Here is a 12721-nt window from a genome sequence, read left to right as displayed (position 1 = left end):
TCAAGTGCCTCTGAGTGAAATTGACAGATCACTGGTTTTCCCTCAGATCTGGCCCTCAAACTGACTGACGTCATACTTAGACTCCCTAAGAAATGTGGTCCATGTACTGCCAACTCAACAGAAACATCAGTCACCACCTACACTGAGAAGTGTGTCCATCTCACAGCCATCCATCTTGTAGGTGTGAGACTGGGACTGTCTGTGCCACATTCAGCACACATCTGATGTGGTTTTGAAGGATGAAAAATACATTTCTCCAAACCAAGCTGGTCTGCTTTGTAGCTTTGCATGCATCTTTTCATCAAGACACAAAGGTTTAAATAGATGCATGGAAAATTGATAGAAAGCATTAAATCAACTGACCAAAAGTTTTTGTTTTGTTTTTCCAATGTCCTTACTTTTGTGCATGCGTGCGTGTGTGTGTGTGTGTGTGTGTGTATGTGTCAAGAAACATTATCATCTTATTATTCTTAATAAAATCAACGTTGAAAACAGTTGTGCTGCTCAATTTTTTTCCAGTAATTTGATAATTAGAAAGTTTAAAAGTAACATTCTAAAAGTCATACTGTCAATTTTGATTAATTTAATGCATCTTTGCTAAATAAAATGATTAATTTTCTTCCAAACATTTTGCAAGGTAGTGTACATTTAAATTTTATATAAAAATTTAAATTAAAAAATAACTTAAAGGTATAGTACAGAATTCTAGGCTCTCTATTGACATCTGTGGTTGATACAAAACATTGTTAGTTAGCAGAGGAACATCTTTATGTTAGTTGTGCTTCTACAGTTTTTAAAGCACTGGGTCAATAATTCAGTTCAAACTAAAATTAAAATAGTCTGCAGTGTAAAAAAAAATTACAATAACAATTAATCATGTTCCTTAACGAGAGTGTAAATGTAGTACATTTGCCAAATCTAAAAACACTGATATATATGTTTATTCTAATTATTCAGCACATAATTGAATTCATTTGATTAAAAAACTGTAATAATACTGAATTAAAATGTAGTTAATTTAAAACTGGCAGACCTAACAAAACTAACTCAGCATTGACAATAGGGGCCATAGCTACAGCTAGAGCATTTCTGGAGGATTTCAGAATGGCCTGGCATTCGTCGTCTTCAAAGCGTGCTTTAAATTGCAGCCTAACGGGGTCATTATTTTCATATTCACTTTAAACACATCAGGGTTGCGTCTGACTTCAGAAGCCTCCCTTGAACTGTGTAAACAAAAGTTTACATGTCAAGGTGAGGCGATGAAGATCGACATTAGTGAATCTAATGGAAGAAAAGAAATGAAGGCAAACAACAATAAAGGCTCAATCAAAAGTAGCGCTATAGAGAGCGTGTGGCACGTCAGAGGCTCTATTACTCTTAACTGCTGACAGTTATGCCACCCTGTATGGTGCAACAAGCACTGCAGCTTTAATGACAGAGAGCTGTCCCACCCAAGATAACACAGCGCACTAGTTAAGAGTCAAAGAAGCACGCGGAGAAAGTAAAAAAGGGGAACAATACAAAGAGAAGAACTTTAGTAGATGGAATAAGGGGGGTTAAAAGTGACTACGGTGAGATAGCAATTTGGAGCAAGTGCCGTGCACAAAGAGAACATCCGCGGAGATGATGGGTAAAGACCTTACGCTGCTCAAAGGCTGCTCCACCCTCGCTCCGCTCCCCCATGTTGACAGTTGCACTACAAAACACACTTTGAAGTGCGCTCTCGCAGAGGGGGCGCCAAGCGTGCGAGCGCCTCGTTTAGCGGTGTCAGACGCCGTCCCGGGACCTGCCGCAGCCGAGTACGCCATGTCGTCCCAGTGCTAAGCGTGGATCGGGGTTTGAAGCCACATGGGCGGCAGGCAAATATAAATAAGTAAATGAAAGCTGAACATTTTTAATGATACTATGCTATGCTGTTTATAGAGGAGAAATCGTGCTTGCTTCATCTCCAGTGACACCTAACCTTGCATTAGGGGCATTAAATACTCCTGCAGAAGAAAAAAAGGGCTCACAGACGCCCACAGACAAGCTCACATCCATTGTCAAGAAAAAAAAACAAGCGTTTCGAGGTGAATAGAGAGGGAAAAGGCACTAAGAAAAGTTTCTCCTAACTTTTTATTTTCCTGAGGTAAGGTGCACGCTAATTGCTTGTTTAAACTCTAAATAGAAACCCCTGGTGCAGCAAAGACAGGCCTGAGAAAAGAATTTTGCTCTCCTCAGATACAAAAAAAGTGATTAGGACAGCTGTGGGAGGGACCACAAATTTACCAAAGGCTTTGCTCATGAATATTAATTAGGGGGTGCACAAATAATTGAACATGGTATTTGACATGGTATTTGTTTTGATAAATAAACAATGTACTGATCTGATATCTGATCTGTGGCACTAGGAGGTAATGCCTTAGCATTGGTATCCTCATGCTCTACCATTTGAGCCAGAAGAATCCCATTTTTTTTTTCAAGTTGAAAAATGCAAACAATATAAAAACATATGTATACAGTACTTTTCAAAAGTTTGGAAATAATTTTAATGAAGTCTCTTATGCTCAACAAGGCTGCATTTATTTGATCAAAATTAGGCTACACTAATAAACAAAATATTGAAATATTATTATGATTTGAAATAACTTCAAGCTGAATTTTCTGCAGCCATTACACCAATCTTCAGTGTCATATCCTTCAGAATATGTGCTGATTTGCTGCTCAAATACTATTAATAATGATGGTTCTTACTATTATCTGTTAAAAACAGTTTTTGATGCTTAATATTTTGTGTAAACTTTTTTTTAAATTTCTCTGATGAAAAGAAAGCTTGAAAGAACAGCATTTACTTGAAATAGAATGTTTTGAATTACTGAATGGCCTAATGTTTAGAGAGTCGGACTCGTAGCCCAAAGGTTGTGGGTTCGAGTCTCGGTACCGGCAGGGATTGTAGGTGAATGTCCGGCGCTCTCTCCACCCTCAATACCACGACTGAGGTGCCCTTGAGCAAGGCACCGAACCCCCAACTGCTCCCCTGGCTGCCCACTGCTCCGGGTGTGTGTTCACTGCTGTGTATGTGCACTTAGGATGGGTTAAGTGCAGAGCACCAATGGGTAACCATACTTGCCCACATGTCACATGTCATGTCACGTCACTGGATAAAAGCATTTATTTCTACTAAAAACATCCCCCACCCCCAAACATTTAAATGGTAATATATCATGGTGTCTTCATAAATATTAAGCAGCACAACTGTTTTCAACATTGATTTTAATAAGAATAATAAGATAATAAATGTTTCCCTAGCAGCGAATCAGCATATTAGAATGATTTCTGAAGGACCGTGTGACACTGAAGACTGGAATAATGATGCTGAAAATTCAGCTGTCCATCGCAGGAATAAATGACATTTTAAAATGCACTACAATTGAAAACAGTTATTATAATAATAAAAAAATTAAAAAAATCACCATATTATTGTTTAACTGTGTTTATTCTAATGAATGCAGCCTGGTATGTGTTAATCATTCCGTATTTTTGACTTGTAGTCAACCGATAGTATACTTGTCAAACATTTGGCAATATAACGATTTTTAAGTGTTTGAATGATTTTTTATTTATGATTTTTTTTTTTTTTTATTGTTTTTAACAAAGTGAAAACATTACACATTACATCCTTGCCTGCTGAAAGCTACTTCAAAATGTGTTGGGGACAAAATCAGCCATAAATTGGAAAAAACAAAGTGAGCTAAAATGTGGCCATAAATGTCCTCAGAAAACAGACAAATTTTGCTATTGTTTGCCCTCTTTTCTTCTCTCCTCAAGTATGTGCCCTTCACAGGTGATGAATTGGCTAAGAGCTGAATCGTTTGTACGCTGTGACTGCATTTTAATCTCTGCATTTGCATAGGCCATAATGGAGCCCTTGGCGTGCTAATTGCTAGCGTCCCAGTTACGCACGCAATTCCTCCATTGGCTAATGGCACCATAAAGCATGCGATAGGACACGTCTTAGACACCTGGTAGAGAATGTTAAGATGGTAATGCCAGTTGGCCTCATTTAAGAGACAAAGTATTGCATTATATCAGAATGTGCTTTATTCAAAGCAAGAGGCAGGCACACAGCAGGTAAAGATATCCTTGGAGGAATCTATAGGCGGATACATGAAAAGAACAGAGTGTGTAAACTGGGAGAGTAATTCAAAGTGAATATGCACCTCGCAGCAGGTTTGATATATCACAGGTCTCCTGCAGTGCACTTAAAAGGCCATACACAGAGGTGGTACTGTATGTATTGAGGTTTAAAAAAAATAACCACAGCACGTGTGTACAGTGTACATGTAACCTGACTGCTCTTCACTACACCTTCAACTTGGGCAATTAATAAAGTCATTTAATGAATGTATCCATTTTAAGGCCATTTTAGAGGAGGAGACAAGGACAACAGTGCCTTTCCCAAAAATCTGGAGGGGAAAGTAATCAGCAGTCCAAAAATAAAACAAATATTAAAAATAGCAGGCAAACCACTCAATTTTATAAAGTGTGCAACAGCGACACCAGTGGATACACTTTCAAAATGTGTTTTAAAGTATGGTGTGGATGAGAGAATGAATGGTGAAATAGAGGTCAAATAAAAAAATGTATTAAATTAAATAAAAATTAAATTAAATTAAAAATAAAATAAGCCTGAACCACTAAAACTAAAAATCTTTCAAATGACTTTCAACCTGTGCATATAAAAGATATTCAATAATAGTGTTACTGTATTAGTGTTAGTATTATTTTTGTTTGTGAAGCATGTACAATTTTTACAATGTAATAGATAGCCTTAATAAATATTATGTTAATATGAACAAACTAACATTATAGTATGAGTTCCATCCATCCTTCTAACTGATTATCTCTTGTATGGTTAGGGGCTATGCTAGTGATTTTTATAATATGTAGTTACTGATAAAAGTTTGGTAAATGGTGTTCCATTAACACAATAATTGTGTAAACATCATATGGACCTAGAACATGTATTTACAGGAGACAGAAAAAGAGAATTTTCCACAACACTCCACTGATCTGTATCCACCGAAATGCATATGCATACGCAAGCAGCGTACTCAAAATAACACAAACAAGGTTAGTAAAGACATACACCTACAGAGCTGTGGGAGCTGTAAGTTCCCACTCAAAGACACTCTGTACTCACAGACTGCAGCATAGATGCCCTTTATATAAAAAGTCATTAGAAGCTCATCAGTTCATGTTGTTCTGAGGCACCTCCAAATGATCTGTAAAAGAGGCAATGCTGGACTCTCTCGGCCTTGCAGGGCTTTTATCATGGGACGGCGTGAGAGGTGTGGGTCACATCAGAACCTCAAAAATAGCCCGCCATTTGTCATTTGTGCAGAACGTTCGGGCCCTTGGGCATGTGCAGATCACACCCCGATGCTTTGTTTGAGTCTCTGAGGTCCCACAGAGGCGTCTCTAACCCAGAAAACAGAGGTGAACAGACCTCCACAGGCGGTTGTGCAATGCAGAGCAGAACGTTCCGCGCATCACGCCGATGTTCAAGTACTTTTCTAGACTGTCCTAAATCAAAAGCTGTAACAGGGCACAGAAAGCCCACGGCGGGCTGCTCTTCTGAGCGTGAACCTCACCGTACATCATTAGCCAGGTCTCCTCCGGGCCTCCTACCTGCAGGGACCTTCTGGGCTCCAGGTGTTTGGGGTAAACGCACCTTAGCGTCCTAGCCGCATCGGGCTAATTTAGAGCAGGCTACCTGCAGCTGCAGGGCCGATGTAAAGCCAGGCAGGGGCTTGGGATTACGACTCTGTAGAGATCAAAGCCTGCCCGCCGCCCCGGGCTCATCAAAGGCAAGCGATTGGTCCTGGATCAGAGCCCCGTGTCACCCCCGCCGTCAGCACCGCAGGGTTTATCCCAACACAGAGGAAGCACGATAACAGGCTAGGCTTGTGTTTACGAGCTCAGGTTTTAATTGCAGTTAAACGGCAGCACCTCGCCGCTCTGACAGAACGCTGCTGATTGCAAACGGGAGAACGGGGCGGGCCGCATAACTCAGATCTCACGGTTAATGTAGAAGCAGTCCGGGAGAGGATTACTGCTTTACACTCATTACGCTCAATAACAAAGCATGACTCAGTACAACACAGCAAGAAGTCCATAAATCTACCGAGAGACACGTGCAGACTGGAAACATCACAAGCCATTTCCATTCCACTAAACTAACCCAAATTTATGAATCACTTTCTTCATGAAGACTAACAAGGATCAGAACATAATTGGTTATTTCTCTAACAACAGACACTTGTGGCCTTGTAGACTATGTGAATTTATAGATATTTGTGTGTGTGTAATGGAAATGTAAACATTTGAAGGGATTTTTTCAAGCTAATTGCATAGCTAGCACTATTTAAAAGTATAGTGTACATAATATTGACATCACATGTCTCATATTTCATGTCTCCTTGGTAATCACGTACACTAACTTGAAATGATAGGGCAAAATTTTTCTTCATGACATGCAGTAACTATAATAGACAGCTGAAAACTAGGTAAATAAATTTAGTATTACTTAATTCACTCATTTAGATACCATCCTTTTGAAGTGTAATAATATTTTATGACAGATTTTCATTTTCATGTTTAGGTTGAAAACACGCTCAATAACAAAGCATGACTCAAATACAACACAGCAAGAAGTCCATAAATCTATTGAGAGACACGTGCAGACTGAAAACATGACAAGCCTGTGAAATCTGTAGCTAACACTTTATTTTAAGGACCAGTTCTCACTATTAACTAGCTGCTTATTGGACATGCATATTACTTGCATACTGGCCGTTTAATAGTACTTTATAAAACTCATATTAATGCCTTATCCTGCATGACCATACTTTAGATCCCTTAATCCTACCCCATACCTAAGCTTAACAATGACCTAACTAACTATTGATATGCAGCAAATTATCAGTTTATTGAGGTAAAACTCTTAATTAACAGTGCATATGTGTTCCCTATTCTAAAGTGTAACCAATATTTACAATATACACAATGGCATATGTTTATACTATCAAGTAATTTCCAAGTTTTACCATGATCTTCAAAACACAAAAAAGTAGTAAAAGACCTGCTGCTTAAAGATACTTTTTGTTAAAGAAACACCCAATTACAAGGAGTGAAATCAATAAAATATTAATGAGAGTTATATATTTCCAAAGAGGAAAGTGCCATTATAGGTAGCTATAAAAGTTTAGGTGAAGTTTGTGAGTTTAAAAAGTCAACATCTTGCGCTCTTTCCATGGTAATGAGTCACAAGGCTGTCGTCTGTGATGACAAGAATAGAATTCCCTGATTCTGCATTTATGCATATTACCATGAGCAGGAAGCATAAATTAAAGCATAGAAAATGGAACGGGGAGACAGAATGCTCTGCATAAATACTTTCTCGCACAGCAGAGTTCATTGTTATTATTTTATTATGTTTGCTAAGGCTAGCATCACTATTACTGTTGCTCATACTTAGGGTTGGAAACTAAGCTATAAACCTAAGTGTTTAACTTATAAAAACATAAATGACCCCTTTTGACATCAGAAATGACATAATTTTGGAATTTGGCTAAATCCAAATACATGCAGTTGTCAGAGTTACAATACTGGGGTAACTGTATGGGTAACCATAGGGGTGAATGTTATAAGGAATACCTACCACTTGAACGTCTGAGGGGACTCGGGACAAGAAGTCCAACAGCTCGTTGTTGTCGATGCTGTACGGGTCTCGCAGTTTTTTGGTGAACTTGTTCACCCCTGAAAGTTGAAACAACAGTGACGCATTAGACCTCACTCAGAGATTGCAGTTCAGGAGGACCTTATAAGATCCTGTACGGTTTCTGAACCCTCATCTTTGTACTTTACAGGATCAGCTGCTATGGAGCTGACAGGAGCTCTGCTCTCTGACCTTGCAGAGCTTCAGATCTGAACACTGTATGAAAGAGCACACAGGGCATTAGCGACTAGTGAGTTTGCCCTGAGCTCGGCAGTTTACCGTCCTCCCTGCTGTGCTGGTGGCGAATCCCTGGAGCATGCAAACCTAAACTGCCATTAAACTCTGAACTCCTAAAATAGTCAATTTGAAATTCTAAAATACATGTTATGTAATATGCTACTGTCTTATGTTATTTCATCATTATGACACATTATGAACGTAATGGATGACAGCTTACCCCAGGCCAGTACGATGTATCTGAGAGGAACGAAGTACACCACAAGAGTGGCTGCACACAGGGCAAATATGGCCAGCCAGCTTAGGAAAGGCACAGTCCAATTGAAAGTACTGAGAACACAGAAAAGAGTGAGAAAAGGATATTATTTCCTTCCACACAGGCCTACACCAGAGGAGAGCAACAATATGCAATAATATCTAGGAAAACCCCTTATAATCTGCAAAAATGTCAACACTGAATGCAGTAAACTGATGCCCCATTCTATTTCTAACATATTCCGTGCACTTGAGCTACTTCTAACAACAGGACAAATGGATTTACATTAATTTTGATGCGTCTAGTACAGACAGCTTAAAGTTGTTGTGGCACATGGTTGTACCTAGTGTAGACAGTGTTTCACTTATTTATGTTAGTGAGGTTGTACAAAATGTTAATATAGTTGCAATAGTTTCTATCAAAACACCACAGTTACAACAACATCTGTAAAACAATGTTGTGTGGACATGTGCCGCTCCAATATGTTTTTTAGAACTTGTACAAGGTAAATATCATGGTAAAGGAATATGATAATCATTCAGTGTCATGGTATACAAGGTGCAAGTACAGTATTACTATTTGGTATCAATGCTACAGTAAGATATTTGAAGGAATGGGGAATTCTGAAAGGGGTTAAAAAGAGCATTACAGCCAATAATTCCAATATTTATTGCACAGTAAAAATGTCATTATATTAATTTGTACTTCCAAAAATTTTTATAAATCTCTCTAAACATGAGACCTAATAAGACCTAAGAATATGTCTTCTAATGATGTTTTAATTGAGGTTTATACTAAAACAATAAAACATGCTATCAGGGTAAAACAAACAAAAATTCAGGATACACTACTTAAAACATGTTTAGAAATGTGAAAATATTGGAAAAAGTCTCATGCTTAATAAAGGCTGCATTTATTTGATCAAAGTACAATAACAGTTAACTGTGCTATTGTGAAATATTATTACAATTTCAAATAACTTGTCTATTTTAATACGAAAACAGTTATATTGAAAACATTTGTGCTTTTTTCAAGATTATTTGATGACTAGACTGTTTTAAAAAAAACAGCATTTATTTGAAACTGTTAAAGTAACTATTGCATAATAAATAAATGTTACTTTTAAATATCATATATTCTCTCAAGGCAAGTTTTGCTTTTTAATTAAATTTGATTAAGGATGCTTAGACATTCCACTGGAAAACAAGACAAAAACAGTGATTAGGAAAAATATTTTTTGCAGTTTATGTGTGTGTTTGTGTTCGTGTAACAGGCTGAGTAAGATGTGACAGAGGTTGGCACGGTCGTGCCCACGTGTCTGCTCAGGCACAAGCAGTGAGAGCTGGGACTTACTTCTTTATCCTCTCACCATAGGAGGCCACTTCATCCAGAGCATTCTGCACGCTGATACACACATCCTGAATGGCATACAGCTTATTCATGAAACCCTTTCTCTCTGAATCCTGAAAGAATGAGAGCGAGAGAGAAAGACAGAGAGGGAAAAAGAGAGAGAGGCTGGGCAAACGCATTTCCACACAGCTGAAAGAGCATGAGGAGAATCAAAGGCTCGCTGAGCTCTCTGTCTTTCCATGTTCTCCATGCTGCAATAAACATGTTTGAAATTAATCACGCTTTGTGTAATCAATAAAGAAAAGAATATTTATTCTAATACTTTCTTCAGAGAGAACTAGCTATGTTGGGTAACCAGGTTTTACAGCGGTGACATCATTGCGGCCATCACCACCATCATTACTATGAGCACCAAAAATCTTTTCTTTTCAACTTTTGATGGCCTTCAACTTAAAAAACTGGCCACAAGAACCTCAAAAGTGGGCGTCGGTTAAATGTTTCCACAGTCAAAAGGCTCTGATATTATTGTAACAATAAGAACAGTCATGCAACAGTTGGGCTGACACAGAATGTAGTGACTGAGTGTGGACACACAGACAGAGACTATTGTTGAGCATTGATGTGCTGAGACACACACACACACACACCTTAATCTTAAACAAAAACCCTGTCATTATTTGCTCATCCTCATGCCATTCCAACCCTGTTTTTTATTGGCAGAGCAGCCTGGACATACTGAAAAACATCTTCTTCTGTGTTTACAGATGATTGGAATTAAGTAAATGATGACAGAATTGTCATTTTGGGTGAACTATTCCAAAAAAAGTACAAGGTTGAAACTCAAAACTCATCCATTTAACCTACAAAACACTCAAAATCTATATTTTTACAATTCTGTCTGTTTCTTCTATCAGTCAACCATTTAAATAGAAAAACAGAAATCCTGGCCTATTTGCAATGTGAAAAATAAGCTACGTCCAGATTTCCAAGCCCTGACACAGGCTGTGCCCCTCCGGTGGGCCTACACAAATGGACTGGCAACACTTAAGAATAACGAAATGTCCTGGCGAAATGGTCCCAGCGAGAGGGCACTGCCATGCAGCAGTGAGCATCACTATGCCTTTGCCCCGGGTCTGCTTTATGGGAGCTCCAGGCCTCTGCTCAACCCTGCCCAGGTTTATCTGGAAGCACTTCAGTCACCATCCTCAGGCCTTTCATGGAGATCAATTGAAATGTCACTGCAGTGGATCATGTCCACAATGAGCGACCAGCTACTGAACCTCTGGATCAAATCCCACTGTGCAAATCAAAGCAGGAAAAGAGGGATGGTGTCAATGCATAGAGATCTTTTTTGTGCTATATAAAGGAATGCAAGTGCATGAATACTGCATATTATTTGCATTTAAAGAGATAGTTTAGGCACAAATTTCATACACATCACGAATTGGCTCTGAAAGTCAAAGATATCGCAAGTGCATAGCACGAGGTCTGTTGTAGTCCGAATGACGCAAATAAACTAAAATGAATTAAATTATTTTTAAAATCTTAAACTTATTTTTTTTTTTAATCTAATTAAAAATATTAACAAAAAACTAAAATAAACAACAATACTAAAATAAAACTGGTATATGACTTCACTAAAACTGGACTGGTACCATTTCAGTCAGATTAAGTCTGGCATTTTTTTCCCTTCTTTTTTTGGAAGATGATTTATAGTCCACATATTTAAAGTGCATTTAAACCAGTAGTTCTCAACCTATTTGACTTTAAGGCCCCTCTTTGTACAAAGCAATATTCAAAGGCCCTCTTATTTGAGCTGATACTTTATGTAACTCTGGTCCTTCTGTTGTAATAAAAATGAATAAACTAAAACACATTTTGTCAGATGTTGTACAACTTTACTTTTTAATATTTTAATAAATATTATGGTAATAAGACTAAATGTATATCATTTTAAGATGTATTAGGTCATCCCCTAGTGGGATGACCCCATGGTTGAGAACCACTTATTTCTACACATAGAACGAATGTTTCAAGAACAGGGATGTAAAAGTGTCTATAGAACAGGTACTGAAATATCATCCCAAAAATGAAGAAATATGCTTATAATACGGAGATGGGTCTCGGGGAAAAAACAGATCAAACTGTCTGTACTCCCTCAACACACACACACACACTCACACACAGTATCCCATCCATCTCCCACGCTTTGTACTGGATCCCACATTTGAAAAATGAAGCCCAATATGGCCTGCATAACCACATCGCCTTCCCAAAAAGCCACACAAGACAAATAGATATAATTAGACCGCGTCCCAGGGTTATTTTTCTTAGCAAATATTTAACAAGACTCCCCTGTCCTGACTCCCATCTGGTTTGCGTTATCAACCGAAACAAAAGTCCAACATACACTCCATTGTATCAGGCGCTATATGAGAAAAGAAGACTTTGAGGGACAAGGTATCGGTGTGTGTGCGTGTACGCGCGAGTGAGCGAGGGTGGAGGTGCAGGTCATGGGTCTCTACAGTCTAAACCATTACCACATGGCCCTCAAACCATGAGCTAACTCCGATTTCCTGCCTTCAAAAGTGGATTGAGGAAGGCAGGAGGTTGGAATAACACTAGCCTGGGGAGAGGCTTGTTTTCGCTGCTCCTCCGCACTTCTCTCACACACACATAAACACACTCACACTGCTACGAGCCGAGGAGCAACCTGCCGCAGAAGAGCCTGCTGTGGATCCTGGCTGAGCTGTAGGCCGCTGGAGCGACACATGGGCATTCCATTACCTCAGGTCCTCTTCCTCACGTATGCAGACACAGCGGGAGGCACACTTGATGTCAGCGGGCAAAGGGAAATTGATATTTAGTCAAAAATCAGTTGTGTTTAAAGTGTCTTCCAACAGTGCAGCCAAATCTGAACTCTTCTAAATGCACAATGTCAACATATAAAGAGTCTGAATTATGCGATATCACACGAGCAAGAATCCAGAATGCAAGCAGCTGTGCTTTACAATTTCAGCACAACCACACATTTTTGAGTGTACTGCTTTTAAACTGCAGTTCTATAAACAATTTTCCATAAACAATGTTTAAGCGGCAATGAGATACAGGGCAAAATA

General features: G+C 38.7%; 1 protein-coding gene across 1 annotated transcript in view; it reads right to left on the bottom strand.

The window, feature by feature from the left end:
* LOC306870799 (multiple C2 and transmembrane domain-containing protein 1-like) overlaps positions 1–12721 on the bottom strand; it is a gene marked incomplete at both ends in the record, with an annotated part of 154616 nt that overhangs the window by 955 nt on the left and 140940 nt on the right. Inside the window, 3 exons of the mRNA XM_079418217.1 lie at positions 7703–7800; positions 8217–8326; positions 9606–9715. Of these exons, the coding sequence (XP_079274343.1) occupies positions 7703–7800; positions 8217–8326; positions 9606–9715 (318 nt within the window). The remainder of the gene's footprint in view (positions 1–7702; positions 7801–8216; positions 8327–9605; positions 9716–12721) is intronic.

This window comes from Barbus barbus (genome assembly GCF_936440315.1).
Source record: "Barbus barbus genome assembly, chromosome: 6".
Taxonomy (NCBI): domain Eukaryota; kingdom Metazoa; phylum Chordata; class Actinopteri; order Cypriniformes; family Cyprinidae; genus Barbus; species Barbus barbus.
This window is presented reverse-complemented; position numbering and strand designations above follow the sequence as displayed.